The sequence below is a fragment of the Pteropus vampyrus genome, unplaced genomic scaffold (genome assembly GCF_000151845.1).
Source record: "Pteropus vampyrus isolate Shadow unplaced genomic scaffold, Pvam_2.0 Scaffold244, whole genome shotgun sequence".
Lineage (NCBI taxonomy): Eukaryota > Metazoa > Chordata > Mammalia > Chiroptera > Pteropodidae > Pteropus > Pteropus vampyrus.
The window spans coordinates 1,315,162-1,332,996 of NW_011889025.1; the positions used below are offsets into that span (position 1 = coordinate 1,315,162).

The window sequence follows — 17,835 nt, forward strand, 5'->3', positions numbered from 1 at the left end:
AATACTGGTCCACAATCTCTTATCTGAAACAACTGGTGCTAGATATGTTTTGGAGTTCAGAACTTTTGGTTTTTAGAAAAGCAGTATGGTACATATAACATATATAACATTCCTTATGGGATCTGTGGGCAGTATTATGTAATCAAACACATTAATACTTCTAAACGTGATTAATGAACAGCCTCATACCAATTCGGGCCCAATTTTGCAACCGAATGAGCTTGCCACAGATTTTTAGAATCTTTTCAATGTCAGAAAGGCAGATAGGTAATTGTGGACAATGAAAGAAGCTAATAGAGCCAATCTTTGAACAATGCAGGGGTTTGGGGTGTCAACCCTCTGCACAGTCAAAAATCTGTGTATAACCTTTATCAATAATATAAATAGCCAATTAACACATATTTTATATGTTATATGTTTTGTATACTGTATTCTTACAATAAAGTAAGCTAGAGAAAAGAAAATGTTATTAAGAAAAGCATAAGAGAAAATACATTTACAGTATTTATGAAAAAAATCCTCATATAAGTAGATCTGCGCAGTTCAAACCTATGTTGTTCAAAGATCAACTGTACTTGTTTAATATTTGCCATGTGACAAGTATTGTTCTAAGTAGTTTCTATGCATTGACTTATTTAGTTGGACCAATAACCCTCTGAAATAGGCATTATCATCATTCTCATTTTACAGATGAAGAAACTGAAGCTCAGAGAGGTTAAATCACTTACCCAGGGTCCCAAAACCAGCAAGGGGCAAAGCTGGCATTCTTACCCAGACAGTTCCGCTTCACAATCTGTGTTCTTAAGCACCTTCTCTACCTACTGCATGGGGTTAAAACAAGGCTTCAAATGCCTACAGGGGCCAAGCAAGTCATTGTAAAAAGATAACTGGTGAGCCAATGCCCCATCTACAGGGAGCAGTTTATTCAGCTCCAGCTGACTATTGCCATGTCAGAATGAGAATCCAAGTCTTTCTGCTTTCCCAGAGAAGCCAGAAATCCAGCATTTTATGTGCAATCTCCTGGCAACTAATTTAAAAATGTTACCAACATTGTGTGGGTCAAATAAAATTTGTCTGCAGTCTGAATCCGGCTTGTGGCTGCCAGTTTACAAGCCCCGCAGTGAGGAAATTGATACGAAAGTGCTTTGAAAACTTCAAAAACTGTTCTAGAAACAGTCTCATTTTAAGGTTAAGATTTTTTTTTTTTTGACTCTAGTCTAGTTTTTTGAAAACCAGTGTTCCTGGAGATGAAAAGTTGGAATTTAAATAGAGACGTCAGTGAACCTGAACACTTCATTCCTTTGGCAGGCTGGATAAATGAGAAGCCTAGGTGTACTAGACGGGCTAAGCCTCAGAATTCCTGCCACACCCACGGGCCCCTTCTAAGGAGTTTCCATCCACAGACCCTAGCTGAGGGAAGTAGCAGTTTCTTATGAATAGGTGGCTATGTTTGGTACCATGTGACTCCACTTCCCCCTGGCTGATTGAGCCAGGAGAGGGCATCTGATCTAAGAGCAGTCACTCTATAGGCTGGCAAACCACCTATGAAGGAACCCGTGATGAGAACTTTGCTCAAGAAGCACAGTTGTGCCTAAATTTGGACCAATAAGTCTCTTGCTTGGTGCTTTTGAAAGCAGACCTAGAAAGAGTGAGGAGTTGGCAACAGGGGCAGCTGCTGAACACAGAAAAGGCAGACAGCAGGGCCCATGAATAAGCAGGACCAGGAGAGATTACTGAGCTTCAACTAGGTGCCAGACACTTTACACATGTTTTTTGTTTGTTTGTTTTGTTTAAAAACATTCACAGAGCCTGTGAAGTAGGTACTATTATTATCCCTGTTTTCCAGACATGGAAACTAAGATGAAGTAACTTAAAGTGCTAGAGTTGGAGCCCTGGCTTGTTTGATATTAAAATCGGAGTATACAAACTCTTAAGCCAGTGGTTCTTAAACTCTAGAGTGTTTCAGAATTGCTTGGGGCCATAATTTGGATTCTTTGGCCTCACCTTAGACCTACCGAGTTTGACTCTATGAGAGTGAAGCCCTCCTCCCCAAGTCTGCACCTGCATTTTAACCATCCTCCCAGGGGGCGGCTGAAGCAGAGGTTCCCCAACCGCATTTAGAGAAATACAGTTTGAGAGAGTATGGCAGATATTGTATACTGCATCGCCTTTACCTTCAGAAACAAGGTCAATGTCAACAGATGAGGTCAGACTCTAATTTAAACTCTTTTGGAAATGGGGCTGATTCTGCAAATAAGAGGACATCAATTTGTCCTCTTTTCTGATCCAGGAAGTATACACTGACACCAGCTATCTGAGGGAAGATGCCAGGATTGAGATGAATACACAGCAGTTTGTATAGATGACTCTATCTTCTCTTCAGGGTACAGAGCTCAGAGGTAGCATATGTTCACTAAGAATTTTCCTTGAGTAACATAAATTGCAGGAACTTAATGCATTGGCAACAAAGAGCAGGAAAGAAAATGACCAAATGCAGAGTTAGATTGTAAACTATGAGATTTTCAAATGTAAACCCATTTCCTAGGCAGATGGTAGAGGTTCTTCTCGGACCTAGAATAATTGTGTAAGAATGCCATCCATCCCCTTATTTATGCCATTGATAAAATTGTTGAACAGGACAGGACCAAGGCTAGCAGCTTCTACTAGGTCGATGTAGAACCCTACGCTGGCAATGGTATTGAGCCAGTTTTGAATTCATCTACCTTTAGGAACTTTCTCTGGGAAGACAAGTAGTGGTCTGAAAATTGCTTGGAGAGTCTCAAGTCAGAAACTGGTTTGTGGTCCAAATGCTTAATGACATCAGGCACATATTCCTACAAGAGGGCTGTGTGGTCCAAGGGGTGGCATAGGTCAAATGTGTTGGCGAAATCCAGCCTCAGCAGGGCTTGAATTCACACTTGGCAAGTTTTATTTCTCTCATGCTCCTTCCCCTTCCTGTGGGCACTTTATCTATGTTAACGTCCTCACTTAGCATAAGGTCAAACTCTGTTCTCTCCTCTTCTATCCAGAAAGACTTCCTGTCTTATAGGTATCTGATCTGATCTGTGTTGATATTTTAACTGGGAGTGATTCCCTAACGCTGGTCCTTGGGCAAGTGCCAATCCTTAAGGAAAACTGCAGCAATCCACGGTGCAATGATAAAGCTTGAGGACTACGTAGTCAATGTTTTGTAAAGCAAAATGTATTTCGTTTAAAAGACTGTCCTTTATTCTGAGATTATTTCTTCATCTTTTGGTGTTGAAAGAGAGATCTTTCTTTTTATGAAATGATAATTTGGGGTTGTTTTGTCTTATTTCTTAATGCCTTTATTTGGAAAAATAAAAATCTAGCAACCCACTGTCAGTCCTCCCATTTTTCGGTTCACAATAGCTGCCAATCTGGGCACCTGGTCTAATTTGTACAGTTCTGCTAGTACTTCTAGGTACCTCCTATCACCACTTATATCCTAAGTGCTTATAAATTACCTGCTTCATAATCTGCGGCAGAATCTCTCAGAGGATTGACATCAAGCTCACAGCTCTGGAGTTTACAGTATACTGGTCTGTAGTTTCCTTATTTAAGAAAATTGGGACGTTGCCCATTTGCAGTCCTTCAGTATCCCTTCTGTTCTCTCCGATTTCACAGATCCTTCAGGACGGCACCTAATGCAAGGCAGTTCCGTTCGCTCTTCTTATAGTGTTCTTTTCCCTATAGAGTTGGACATGCATATACATGTTGTTTGGGGAATTTGCAGCACATCCAATGAAAGCGTAATTCCCAACTAACAGTCAAATCCTTCTCTTTGGAGCTACCCAGAACACACCTACCCTCTCTTCCATATGACAGCCCTTCAGAGACTTGAAGACAGTGTGTGACTCTCCCCTGAGTTAAGAGCACCAGCTGAGTCAGACAGACCCGAGTGACAAGCCCAGCTTCACTCCCTCTCAGCTGTGAGAGCCAAGGTAAGTTATTTGATTTTATTTTCTCTCGACTTCAATTCTTTAGCTGATTTATAAAATGAGGGTGAAAAACCCACTACATTGGCTTAGTATGCAATAAATAATGTAATGTATGCAAAGTGCTTAATACAGTGCCTGGCAGACTGAGCACCCAATAAGTGCTCTAAGAGCCAGGTGGGCATTTTAAGTGTCAGGGTTGCTGGGGGGCAAGGGTATGAGGATAGTTTCTCCCTTCCTGACTGATCAGGACCTTAAGGTAGACCAGGTACTTCTTTATCCTGAGGTTGTCTGTGTTCAGTTATCTGGGTGTCCCTTTGCTAGGGCTGGGGGAGAGAATATTGTTGAGAATCTAGGGAAAGGTTTATTTTCAAAAGCTAGAAACCTATTTGTTGACACATTGAACCATCTCTTGTTATTCTTATTTCTTCAAGCAGCTAGCCAAGCAATCCCCCAAACTCAATTACCTTTTGTGAGGCAGCAGGAGGCATGACACCTCCTAGTCATATTGATCAGTGCAGACCGGGCAGGACATGGGGGACTTGAGAGACGCTAAGTTGTGATTTCTGGGCTTTTCCTTCCTTAGAAGGCCTCTCCTTTCTGTGTTTGTAGAGATACTGGCATTAATAAAACGGAAGTCTGTGACCCAAATGGGCCGAGCAAGCAAGAACTCTATCGGTGGCCTCCTTAGAGACAAGCTGATGACAAATGGTCACAATGGAGCAGAACTTGGAGTCCTGAAGTGACCAGGGCCAGAATGGTTTTCTAACTGTAGCTCTTTGCACATACTAGATTTTGCAAGCAATTGCATGATATGAACTCTGAATGCCATTAAAGCTAGAAAAAGTTTGGAAGGAGACACACCCAACTGTGAACAGACAGAGGAATTGGACTTGTGGGGGTGGGGGATGGGGGATGGGGTAGGATCATGACTAGTTTTATCTGTATGTAGGATTTCAAGTTTTTATTCTGATAATATATTCCTAGATTGCTTGTGTAACTATTAAACATAAATACAAGTTAGGAAAACAGGAAATAATTTTTCAAAACAAAAACAACAAAATAAAAACAAGCCGTTGGAGACATTTTTCAGAGGTTACTACTGACCAAGGATCCGAGTGGTACAAGTGTTAAGTTTGTTGGGGAAGTAAGATGCTTGGGTGGGGAGATGTTGTAGATCCTTACAGAAAGCATGCAGGAAGCAGAGAGGAGAGGACTAGACACAGAACCAGAGGGAAACACAGCTTTTCAAAAAAGAAAAATAACTTTCTTTCCCCATCTAATACAAGTAAACTGGGTCCAGTATAGGCAATATAGATATGAAAAACAAAAGCAAAAATCCCCTTTTATCCTACCACCTGAGTATGGTCATTGCTAACATTTTGGTATATATCTTTCCAGATTGAATTTTTTTCTATGCAAAAATATACATATTTATTTTATAAAAATCAGATCATCACTTTCAATGACTGCTACAAATGTACCATATTCATTAATTGTTAAATGAGTTGTGTTCTTATATTGGCATTTAGGTTATTTCTGATTTTTTATTATTATAAACAACAGTGCTTTCTAGCTGTGCAAACGTGGAAAAGCTAGTTGACATCTCTGTGCTTTTCCTCATCAGGAAATGAAGGTGATAATAGCATTGTTGTAACAAATGAACTTATGTATGTAAAGTGTTAAGTATACTGCCTGACACAGTAAATGTTAGCTTTTATTATTAGGTATAATAATAATAATTGCTGTTGTTGGGTTTCCTGTGACTAGTTTTTGGTTTACAGAAGAGAGTAGAGTGATTGGAATTTTTGTTTTTGAGCAGTATACCATATATAGTGAGCTCTGGAGTCAAACAGCTGTGTGCTTTTGGGCATGTCAATTTACTTTGCTGAGGCTCAGTATTCTTATCTGGAAACTGGGAATTGAAAGGACCTCGCTCACAACATCAAATGATAAAATGCTTGTAATGACCTCAGAATAGTTTTTGGCATATGGGTAAAGTTCAAAGTCAGTTGATATTACTATTATTATTATTGTTGTTATTGTTATTATTATTATTATTATTATTACTACAATGATTCAGTCATTGATGGGGATGGGAGGAGGAAGGTGGCAGTGAACAGAGCACTTGGAGTATTTCTAACTACTTATCTAATGACGAAGAGAGGAAATAATTTTGGAATCAGATGGACCCAGGCTCCATTCTGGGCTTTGCCATTTACTAGCTCTGCGACCTTGATCACAACTTCTCTAAAACTCGTTTCCCCATTTGTAAGATGGGAATGGTGCCAGTGCTTACCTTGCAGGTGTTGCCATGAAGCCTAAAGGATATAATGCAAACAGTGCTTAGCTCAAGTGCCCAGGTAATATTAGTTGCTAATTATGAATGTGAGAAGGTTTATAACCACCTGAATGCCACCCCTCAATCTCCAAACTCTGAGTCCCTATACTTCAGCTACTTGAATTTCACTTGAAGATTTTACCCTTTCCAGGGCTCAGGGACCAATTCTGCCCCTAGTCTGGGGGTATAAGGGTGCTGATTCAGAAGGTTAAAGAGCTCTGGTAGACCTTTCTGCTAGTTCTACTCTGACCTTGTGCCCCAGTTCTAGAAAGCAGGCTATAGCCCTGCATCTATCAGCAAGCCCTCACCTGGTATGTTCAAGACTGGTGTGCTTTTTTTGCCAGCTTTCTGAACATCTTAGAGCCTTGCTGTCAAATCCTAGCCCCGTGGTAGGAACACTGGTTGCCAGATTTCCCTCCAGGTCTCTGACACTGGGGCAAATAGGTATTTTTATTATCACCATAGCCCATCCTCCTAAATCCTAGTTTCCCTGCACTTGAACTCTTTGAACTATCTGACACTGTTTTACTCAGCCTCCAGCCCTGGTTCTCTTACCTGTGACCCCTGCCATGTCACACCAGTTGCAGTGCCTGGCTTTCAGGATTCCCATGTCTGCTCAGTCGCACAGGTTATGTCTCATTTCCTGAGCCAGGACCCTTTCAGTCTCATCTCTTTAACTATGTGGATCTCCTTTTCTTTGGGACAGCCAGAGGTGGGCATAGTGGGCTGGTGCAACTATTGGGGGTGATGGGAAATGGGGTGGAGTTGCATAGGCCAAGTGCTAAAGTGGAGCTTCTGGAGGGCTGTCAAAGTGAAAGGCGGCCAGAGGCAAATGTCAGAGCCTATATAGAGGCAGGAATCTGGGACCAGAGAGACAGAGCAAGCACTAGCAAGTCAGGAGCAGTGGGGCGGGTGGGCGGGCAGGCTGGCTGGCTGGCTGGCTGTCGGGCAGGAGGGGGGCGTGGCAGGGGATAGCTAAGGGAGATTGCAGAGAACAGCTGCTGGTATTGGGTCTTACTTTAATGAACTGGCTGGGCATGGGACATAAGTAAATTGGCCAGACTAAAAGAGCTGGAGGTGCAAAGGACTTGCTCTCCCTCTTCTCCTTAGCTGGCAAGGTAAGATCTTTGTGTTTTGCCTGGTGGGAAACTGTGGCACATTTGGGTATTTTTTTGAAGATGGGAAGTGGATATCCATGACTGCTCTTTTGACTCATCTTTCCCATTGCACCAATTAGTAGAGTAACCAAGATGCCAGCAGGAGGCAAGTATTTCTTTTACTACACTCCATCTCTGGGTTGTCTACACTGAAAATAAGGGAGCAGGGGTCTTGGAAATGTGACTGAGTAAGAGGGAGAGAGACCAGATAAAGTGGATCTTTATAGCACAGTGGAGAAGAGGAGGGGGCTCTGGAGTTGGATGGACCTGAGAATTTATGTGACTGCAGGCAAGTTATTAACCTTCTCTTGGCCTTAGTTCTCTCATTTGTAAGATGAAGATATAGTACTATTCAGTCTTTTAGTGTTGCTGTGGGAACCAAATGAGATGATGCATGTAAAGTGCCTAGCGGAGTGCTTGCCAGTCAGTGCATGTTCAAATGTTTGCTGTTAGAATTTCTGCTGCTAGTATTCTCATTATCATCATGGAAGCACAATATCACAATATTGATGACTTTTGTGACATCGTCCCAAATGAGCGAGTGTTCCATTTTTGTCATGGGCAGGCTGTGGGGATGTGTCAACATTGTATAATATGTGTGTTGGTTTCCAAGCTTTGTGCCAAGGACCCCTTTCTGGGGCTACTTACAGGGGTGGGCTGGAGGGGTGAGGCTCTGGGATTGCCCACCCAAATGTCATCGGAGAAACTTGAGATTTGTATATGCTATAGAGTGGGCTTCAAGTGAGCCATGGTCTAAGATTTCAGAGAGATAATTGAATACAGCCTTAGGGATGCTGAAAGCTAGGCAAACCCAAGGAGAGGTGATAGTCAAAGACATACAGTTTTTATTGTTTCAGTGACCCTATTTTAGCCTCAACTCTGGCTAATATGAGAAAGCTGGTAAAATTGGAATAATAATACTATCTATTGTATACGGTATTGTTAAGATTCAAATGGAATAATGCTTGCAAATCCTTGTATATTATAGACAGTTTAAAGTTGCATACAGTTACCTAAAGTTTAGTGTCTGGAGCATACTAAGTGAGCAATAAGTGGTAGTAGTAGTGGTTGTTTTTGTTATAAAGAGCAATGATGTGATAACAAGCAGGCTTTTCAGTTCATTGAATGCTGCTCCCAGTCATTGATCTGATAAATGCCTTCCTTTTCCTGAGGAAGACATTCAGGGACATCAGAGTTGTAAAATTGGGACTAAACCACTGGCAAGACTCAATGAGCCCCAGAAACCAATGATTTTTTCTGGAGCAAAGGGCTTTTCATCTAGGCCTGCCAGTAACTTGGCTGGCTTGTGAATGTTGTGGAACAAAACATAGCTCAGGAACCTGCACTTTTCACAGTTTTCCATAAGGTGGTGCTGCTGCTTCACTTGATACAGGACTGCCCAAGCTCCTGGTAGCTGAGGTTGCTGTCATTTTAAGTATTTATAAACTGAGAAGCTGTGCTGTGTGACTGAGTGGTTTGGTTTGAAAAGAACAGGAATGGAAGGGATATTTGCTCCAGCTTCAAATTTGTTCATTGTTGCCTAGCTTCTTTCACCCGATAGCCCCATCTGTGATTCCACATAGCTGGCAATGCATACAAAAGGTCTCCATCATGAATCATATGTTTGTCTCCCAATCTTTCTTATATTGACTTTTGACTGCTAAAATTGTTTCTTGTTTACAGATTTTCTTGCCCCTGAGCTTCAGTAGGACCACTGATATCATCATTTTAGGTGCTTTCTCCATACTATCCTGTGGCCATGGCAGATATGTCAGTACCCTTACATTCACTGAGATTCAAAAAATTGCTGAGGGAAGAAAATGACCCCCCAAATAGTGGGACGACTTTCTCTGGACCAATGATAGAGACCAGAGAAGAGGTCCAAATTCTGCATTCTTGTGTACAGCCTATAGTCTCAACTTCAGCATCAGACCCTGGAGGAATATCCACACAGCTAATAACATCCCCAGACTTTGACACCATGTCCGCATCTCTTATGGGAGTACCAGACTCTGGAGAATTGTCCCCATCACTGATGCCAGCCTCCAACTCTGGGGAACTGTCCCCGTTGCTAATGCCAGCTTCAGATTCGGAGGCGTTGTCCCCATTGCTAATGCCAACCTCAGACTCTGGGGCCCTGTCCCCATTGCTAATGCCAGCCTCAGATTCTGGACCACTGTCTCCATTGCTGTCTACTTCGGACTATGGACTAATGTCCCCAGGGATGATGACAATTCCTGACTTTGGAACAATGTCCACAGCACTAATGGCACCACCAGATTCTGCAGAGGTATCACCATTGTCAATGTCAATTCCATCCTCTGGAGTGATGTCTGCACCTATAATGAACACTCCAACCTCTGAAGCGATGTCTACACCATTGATGCTAACCCAAGATCCTGGAGAGATATCCCCACTCCTAATGCCAGATATAAACCCTGGAGTAATGTCCACACAGCCAGTGTCAGCTCCAGGCTCTGAAGCAATGTCACCATTGCAAATTACAGATGAAGACACTGAAGCAATGTCCAAAGTTCTAATGACTGCCCTGGCCTCTGGAGAGATATCTTCACTGTTAATGTCAGGCACAGATGCTGAAGCTGTATCCTCACTGATAATGTCAGCCCTAGCTTCTGGAGCAACTTCAACCCATCCAACAAGCACCCAAGACCCTGGGGAAATGTCCACCCAACTAATGTTAGGTCCAGACTCTGGAGTAGTGTCCTCGCTGCCAATGTCAACTCCAGGCTCTGGAGCAATGTCCACAACACTCCTGTCAGGTCCAGATGCTGGAGAAATGTTCACACTGACAAAGCCAGCCCAAGATGCTGAAGCAATGTCCCCACTGCTAATGACAGCCTTAACATCTGGAGTGATGCCTACCCAGCTGATGCCATCTCAAAGCTCTGGAGTGTTGTATCCACACTTAACACAAAATCTAGACTCTGAAATCATGTCTACTCCAAAGATAAGAGCAACAGCCTCTGGTGGGGTATCCACACTGCCGGTGAGAGCCTCAGACTCTGGAGCAATGTCCACATCACGAATGAGAGCCCCAGGCTCTGGAAATGTGTCTACATTGCTAAAGACAGTCTCAACCTCTGGAGCATTGTCTACCCAACTGATGACAGTCACAACTTCTGGAACGATGTCCATGGAGCAGATGTCAACTGCCGCCTCTACAGTGATGTCCACACAGGTAGCAATGGCTAGAACTTCTCAAGCAACGTCCACAGGCTTTATGAAAACTACAGCCAATGGGGCAATGTCCACACCACAAATAAAAGTCCCAGCTTCTGGAATGATGCCTACACTGCTAAGGAGAGCTCCAGATTCTGGAGCAATGTCCGCACAGCCATTTACTGCCTCAGCTTCTGAAACAATGCCCATGCCACAAGTGACAGCCTCAGCTTCTGAGTCAATGCCCATACTACAAATGAAAGCCCCTCTCTCTGAAGCAATGCCCATGTCACAAAGAAGAGCCACAGCCTCAGGAGTGACAGCTGTACCACAAACGAGAGCCCCAGCCTCTGAGGCAATACCCACCCCACTGATTACAGCCAAAGCCTCTGGAGTAATGTCCACACTATTAACAAGAGACACAGCCTCAAGAGTGATGTCCATGCCACAAATGAGAGCTATGGCCTCAGAAGCATTGTCTAAGCCACTAACAACATCCAAATCCTCGGAAGCAATGTTCATACAGCAAATGACAACTGCAGCTTCTGGAGAGATATCCACGATACTAATGAAAGACACAGCTTCTGGAAACATGTCCATGCCACAGATGACAGACACTGCCTCTGCAGTGATGCCCATACCACTAATGAGAGCCCATGCCTCTGGAGACATGTCCACACCACAAATGACAGCCTCAGCCTCTGGAACTATATCCACACCTCCAATGAAAGCCCCAGTCCCTGGAGAAATGCCCACAGCAGTAATGAGAGCCACAGCCTCTGGAAAGATGCCTAGGCAGCCGATGAACACCCAAGACTCTGGAGGAGGGATGTCCATGTCACTCATGAGATCTATGACCTCTGAAGGAGTGTCCCCATTGCCGAGGCAAGCCCCAGCCTCTGAAATGATGTCCACACCTAAAATGAGAGCCCCAGCCTCTGGGACAGTTTCTATACCACTAATGAGAGCCTCAGACCCTAGAGAGATGACCCCTCTGCTCAGAAGAGCTTCATCCTCTGGAGAAATGTCCCCACCACTAATGAGACACCCAGCTTCTGGAGAGATAGTCACACCTCTGAGACCCCTAGCTTATGGAGCAATGTCTACACCACAAATGACAGCCACAGTCTCCAGAGGGGTGTCCATACCACAAATGAGGGCTCCAGTCTCTGGAGCCATGTCCACATCGCTCATGAGATCCACAGCCTCTGGAGTAATGTCCATGCCTCAAATGACAGCCAAGGCCTCTGGAGGGGTGTCCATGCCACTGATGAAAACCCCAACGTCTGGAGCAACATCCACACCACAAATAATGCCCATGGCTTCTGGAGAGATGTGCACACTATCAATTCACACCTCAGCCTCTGGAGTGATATGCCCGCCACTATTAGGGGCTTCAGACCCTGGAATTGTGTCCACATCACTAAGGAGACCCTCAATTTCTGAAGACGTGTCCACAGAGTTAATGAGAGCTCCAGCCTCCAGAAAGATGTCCACTGCACAAACAACAGCCATGGGCTCTAGAGGGATGTCCAAACCATTTATGACAGCCACAGCTTCTGGAACAATGCCCATGCCATTGATGTCAGCCATGGCTTCTGGAGATATGTCTACGCCACTAATTAAAAACATGCCCTCTGGAGCAACGTCAGCACTGCAAACAAGACTCGCAAGTTCTGGATCTATGTCCTTACCACAGACAACTTTCTCAACTTCTGGAGGGTTACCTGCACCACCAATGAGAGCCTCAGGTTCTATAGCAATGTCCACACCGCTTATGAGAGCCACACCCTCCGGAGCAATGTCCATGCCACAAATGACAGCCACAGCCTGTGGAGGGATTTCCACATCGCTAATGAGGGTCCCAGCCCCAGGAGCCATGTCTACACCACAAATGGCAGCTGCAGCCTCTGGAATGATGTCTGCCCTAGACATCAAAGCCACAGACTCTGGAGAAACGTCTGCCTCTCATATCAACATCACAGCCTCTAGATCAAAGTCCACACCACAAGTGACTGCCACAACCCCTGAAACAATGAACCCACCACCAAAGGAAGTTCCATCCTTCAGCATGTTGACTCCAGCACTCTGTTACCTCTTAGAAGAGCAGGAAGCAGCCCGGGGTTCATGCTCTGCAGAGGAGGAGATGGAGATTGATGAGGAGAAGCAAATGAAGGGATTTTTGGACGATTCAGAGAAAATGGCATTTCTGGTGTCTCTTCATCTGGGGGCAGCAGAAAGGTGGTCCATTTTGCAAATGGAGGTAGGAAAACCCCTCTCAGATGAAAATAAAATGTTCCTAAGAAGATCACAGGGCTTATATGACTCCCTCTCTGAGATAGACATCCTTAGTGCTGTTCTTTGCCATCCCAAGCAGGGCCAGAAGTCAGTCAGGCAGTATGCCACTGACTTCCTGCTGCTGGCCCGACATTTGTCTTGGTCTGATGCCATTCTACGGACCAGGTTTCTGGAAGGACTCTCAGAAGCTGTTACCACCAAAATGGGCCGGATCTTCCTGAAGGTGGCTGGCAGCCTAAAGGAGCTGATAGACAGGTCTCTCTACACTGAGTGCCAGCTGGCTGAAGAGAAGGATTCCCTGGGAAGCTCAAGCCAGGTTTTTCCATCAGCCTGTAAGCGGAATAATGAGGAGGCAATGGCGAATGAACTGAACTCTCATCAGCAGACTGAGGAGGTAATGATGGAGAAATACACTCAAGGTTTTTGAACAGAAAAATGATGGGGAATACACCCTGCTCCTTTGAGTAGAATAAGGAAGAAGCAAGGGGGAGGCATTGAGCTCCTAGACTATAACCCCCAACCTGGAGTTTCATGAGCAAGCCTAGCTAATGCAATTATTTTGGGTATATTAACCACTTTGAGGAGCAATGCCATGCCCAAGTTATTGAAGGCCTAGAATGGTTAAAGGACTAAGTCTTCTGATTAGGGGGAGCCAGCTGGGCTCAATCCCAACTCTCCACTTATTCCAAGTCTAATTCTAAGGGAGGGGTCATCTTTTGGGGGCTGGATCTCACCTGCAGCCACTGTGCTATGGACCCAGGTCACTAGGGAATTTGGCTACCCTAGTCCTTGGTCACACTTACTACAAGTAAGGTAATTAGCCAAGTTCTTTGATCTGCTAAGTTACTGAAATTATCCAGGAAGAACACCCCTTGTCACAATAAGTGTGGCTCTCACCTCTGCTGTTTTTTTTTCTGTTTTTCTCATTCCCAGCACCAGCATGTTCCCAAACGCTGTTACTACCTGAAAGAGCATGGAGACCCCCAAGAAAGTCTCCATGACCACCTTCGACAGAGCACAGGCCATCAGAAGGCCCCTACTGACAAGTAATGTTCCCTGGATTCTTCTGTGATTTCTAACTTGGCTGCTAACTCGAGGACTGGTTCCTGGACCCATTCCATTCAATTACATCATAAACCTTGTGGCCTTTCCCCTTCAGCCTCCCCTTCCAGGCACATCCTACTCTATCTTCCACTTGGCTGACATAACCTTCTCTTTCACCCCATATGCCTGTGACCTGTCTTGACAGAGTGTGGACTTCAAGAGTAATGTATGAGGTTTTGAACTCCCATTACCATTAAGGCCAGTTTTAGTTCTTGGTCCAGGGTGATGTCTAGGCAGGAGAAACCATTTCCTACCTCAAAAACACTTTAGAGTGTCTTGCCATGTGTCATCAGGCAAACTTGAGGATGCCCTGGTATCCATTTCACCTGGCAGGAGAGCCTATAAGGAGATTGATGCCCACTCCTATACCACCCTCTTCACCTAGTAGACCTGCCCTTGTATGCCCCAAATCATAATATCTAAAATGGTTCTCCAGGATCCTTGCCCTGTTTATAGTCTCCATCTTGAACCATTCGTTTTGATCCATTATAATAATCATAGTAATGGCTAACATTTATCAACTATATACTCTGTGACAGGTACTGCACTAAACTCTTGACAAGTACCATCTCTCTACATTCTTGCCATAACCCAACTTGTTCTTGCATTGTCAACTTCTGACCTCTTGATCTGTTGTGTGTGGTCATTGTCTTGTCCTTCAGTGTCAAATCTCTAGCTCTTACCTCTGGGTGACCTCCTCAGTTGTTAGTTGCTCTCACTCCCCTTAGCTGTTGTGCTTCATGGCCAGCACTCTTGATAAGGGTCTTGGTCTTTTAACAGACATAGATAATTGGAACATAGTGTGAACAGTGTTTGCCTTCAGGTGGTGGGATTATGGGTGTTTTTATTTTCTTTTTTCTACTTCTCTGTACTTTCCAAATTTTCCACAGTAAGCATGTAATACATTTGTTATCGTAAAAGTAAATAAACTTCATTTATGAAAAAATTTAACTGTAGCTAACAGAATTTGATTTATTGAATCTTTCATTCAGTTAATATTTACTATCTAACATGTGCCAGCCACTGTTTTGGGGACAGACAGATAAGAACTCTCATTGAATGAACACTTTACTCCAATGGAAGGAGAAGACAGACAATAAACAAGAAAGTATATAAGAAAGATAGGTTGAAATTGTGGTGAAGGTTATGAAGGCAAAAAATCAGGATGATGGAGCATTTGATACTAACAAGGTCAATTTATTTATTCAATAATAGTCCATGTAATTGGGTTACTCAAATATCTGTTACAAACAGTAGGGTAGACATGATTAGAAACATATTTTAGAATACTGACTTGGTAACAGTTTAGAGGCAGGATGGGGAAGGGATCAGAAAGTAGTGATGAACTACCTACTGCAATAGTACAGGTGAATGACTCAACCAGATGACTCAATCTAGGGCTATAGCTGTAGAGATAGCAAAAGAGAGATGAAGACCAACCCCCCTCTGAGGACTCAAGTCCACTGTTCCATTACCCGAAACATTGGGTCTGATTCTAGGAAGAGGAAAATGATTCTAAGAAAGAAAAAAAAAAACAAAGATTGGCAAACAAATTGGTAGCCCCATGGTAATATAGATAAGAATCTGGCTCTGTGGCTGCCAGCAGATGCATCAATCACCAGTGCTGTTGTGTTGGGAAAAAGAGGGTGCAATAAGCTGGGAAACTCAAATTTCAGGCAGGGTGGCAGTTGGCCCTCTGGGGACCCAGCTTTCCCCTCCTCTCTGGCTTTGTTGGCTCATACCTGGCCTAGTCCAGGCCCTAATGAACTCCCGATGTCTGTGTACAGCCAGGGCTGCTCTTAGCTTGGAAAAACACTGTTGGCTTTATTTTCTACTGAAAAAGAAATTGATAATACAGAATCACAAATTGTATCTGGAAAATATGGGAAGGAAAAAGTCTTTAAAAATAAAACTGATTATTTTATACCTGTGACAATGGAGAAGAATAACATTCTTTCTTTGTTTTTCTCTTTAGACTTTCTTCTTCCCTTTGCTTTTGCCTCTCCACTCCTTAAAGCTAACATAACTAGAGATAAATGGAATAAATGAAGCTTACTTATACCCTGCTGGAGCTCAGTCCCTGCTCCTCTACTCACCCCAAAGGTTATATTTAGAAATGTTTCGAGAGCCACTCAGTATCTACATGGAGTTGAGCCATCATATGCCCAAGTACTTGAAACTATTTTGTCTGCCGTAAAATGGTGTTTCGAGTTTCTCCAGTCCTCACTGGACCATGGGTGAAAATAGTGTCATAAACAGTAAAAACTGACCCCTGCCCCACCTATATGTTCTAGGATCTCAACCCTTTGAAGCTTTACTCCAGTTATTTGTGGAAGACCCCAGCAGTTTCCCATATTCTGAGACAGTCCTCTCCTGTTGTTCTTTTCTTCCTATACTGCCTTGTGGAGGTCAACTGCTCACATTGCCAAGTGAGAGCAGCCTCTTCTCCCTTCCTCAGCTGCTGATGGGTTCCTCTGGCTGAGGGAACACAGAGGACCTGTTGGGGTGTGACATGGATTCTGCAAATCCAAAATGGGCCTGAATGGAGCTGCCCTCTCTTCAGGCAGCTTTGGCTAAAGCCACTGATGGGTTCATAGTGGGGGTGGAGAGTTGGAGGGGTAGGGATTTAGGGTCATGGAATGCGGTGGGTGGGGTAGTAATTCCCCTCTCTATTCTGTGCCACACTTTGTCACTTCGAAATAACATTGCTTCTATCCTGTATCTCAGTGAGGCTTGTGTGGGAAGAATGGCTTCAGTTTTTTCCTGTAGCAACCTCTCCCCTCCCACCCCATCTGCTCCCATTGCCCCAACTCAGAATTTCAGACTTGGTTCCTGTGTCTGGAGAACAAAAGCCATCAAATCCTCTATTCAAACCCAGTCTTTGGCTCTGATTTCCAAATCCTTCTACCTTGTCTCTATCCCTGCCCCTAAGGCAACTTAGGTCCACAGATCTCTTCAAAAACACTATCCTCCTAGTGAACAGATGCCAAGAACTTTCTCTACACGCCCAGTTTTTGCAGCCCAGGTGGAAGGAAAATATCACCCTGTCCTGTTCCTCCATCCTTCTGCCATCCTTTCACCCACCACTTGATCTCTGTCTCTGCCCTTCAGGGACTGATAGCATATAAAACCTCTTAAAGACAACTTTCTTGATGCAAGGACAGGCTCAGGCTGCCAATGAATGACCGATGTTTCAGACAGTTTCCAGACACATTTTCCAGACAAAATGAGTCTCATTTTGGGCTCAGCCGAGATCCCACTACACTGGACTAGTTTGATCAGATCAAATACAGGACTTTTTCTCCTCGTTTTTTTCCAATAGGCTTAAGGCACTGTGAACCTCATTCTCCAACCAGAATATTAAATATAAAATAAGTTGCCCTACCTCACAGTATAGAGAGATATTTTTGTATGGATCATGTGTTTTCTTCCTTCCCACCTGGTCTGAAAATTGTGCATCTTGAACAGTTATGGGGCAGGGAAGCAGGCTGCTTGATCCCTTGTGATCTAATGGAGGAGTTATAGGAAAATAGATATTGTAAGAGGTTGAAATGACCACTGGAGAAGAAGATCTGACTTTGAGTGCCTTTGTCTCTCCCTCTGACAAGCTGGGTAGTTCTAAATAGGCCACTGTACCTTTAAGGACCTCCGTTTCCTCATCGCCAAAATGGGGATAATCATCACCATCCTGCTAACCTCACAGCTTCATAGATAAAGGTTGTAAAACTGTTTAGAAAAATCAAATGCAAGATGTACAATTATAAAATCTTGTTATTATATGTAAACCTAAGCTCAGCCC

At 43.8% G+C, this 17,835-nt stretch overlaps 1 protein-coding gene across 1 annotated transcript in view; it reads left to right on the forward strand.

Moving 5' to 3' along the window:
• Positions 1 to 14,857, forward strand: part of RTL9 (retrotransposon Gag like 9) — an 80,408-nt gene extending 65,551 nt beyond the window's left edge. The window contains exons 2-4 of the mRNA XM_023520024.1: positions 3,809 to 3,962; positions 9,138 to 13,326; positions 13,866 to 14,857. Coding sequence (XP_023375792.1) covers positions 9,214 to 13,326; positions 13,866 to 13,982 — 4,230 coding nt within the window. The 5' untranslated portion in view covers positions 3,809 to 3,962; positions 9,138 to 9,213 and the 3' untranslated portion in view covers positions 13,983 to 14,857. The remainder of the gene's footprint in view (positions 1 to 3,808; positions 3,963 to 9,137; positions 13,327 to 13,865) is intronic.
• Positions 14,858 to 17,835: the final 2,978 nt, after the last annotated feature.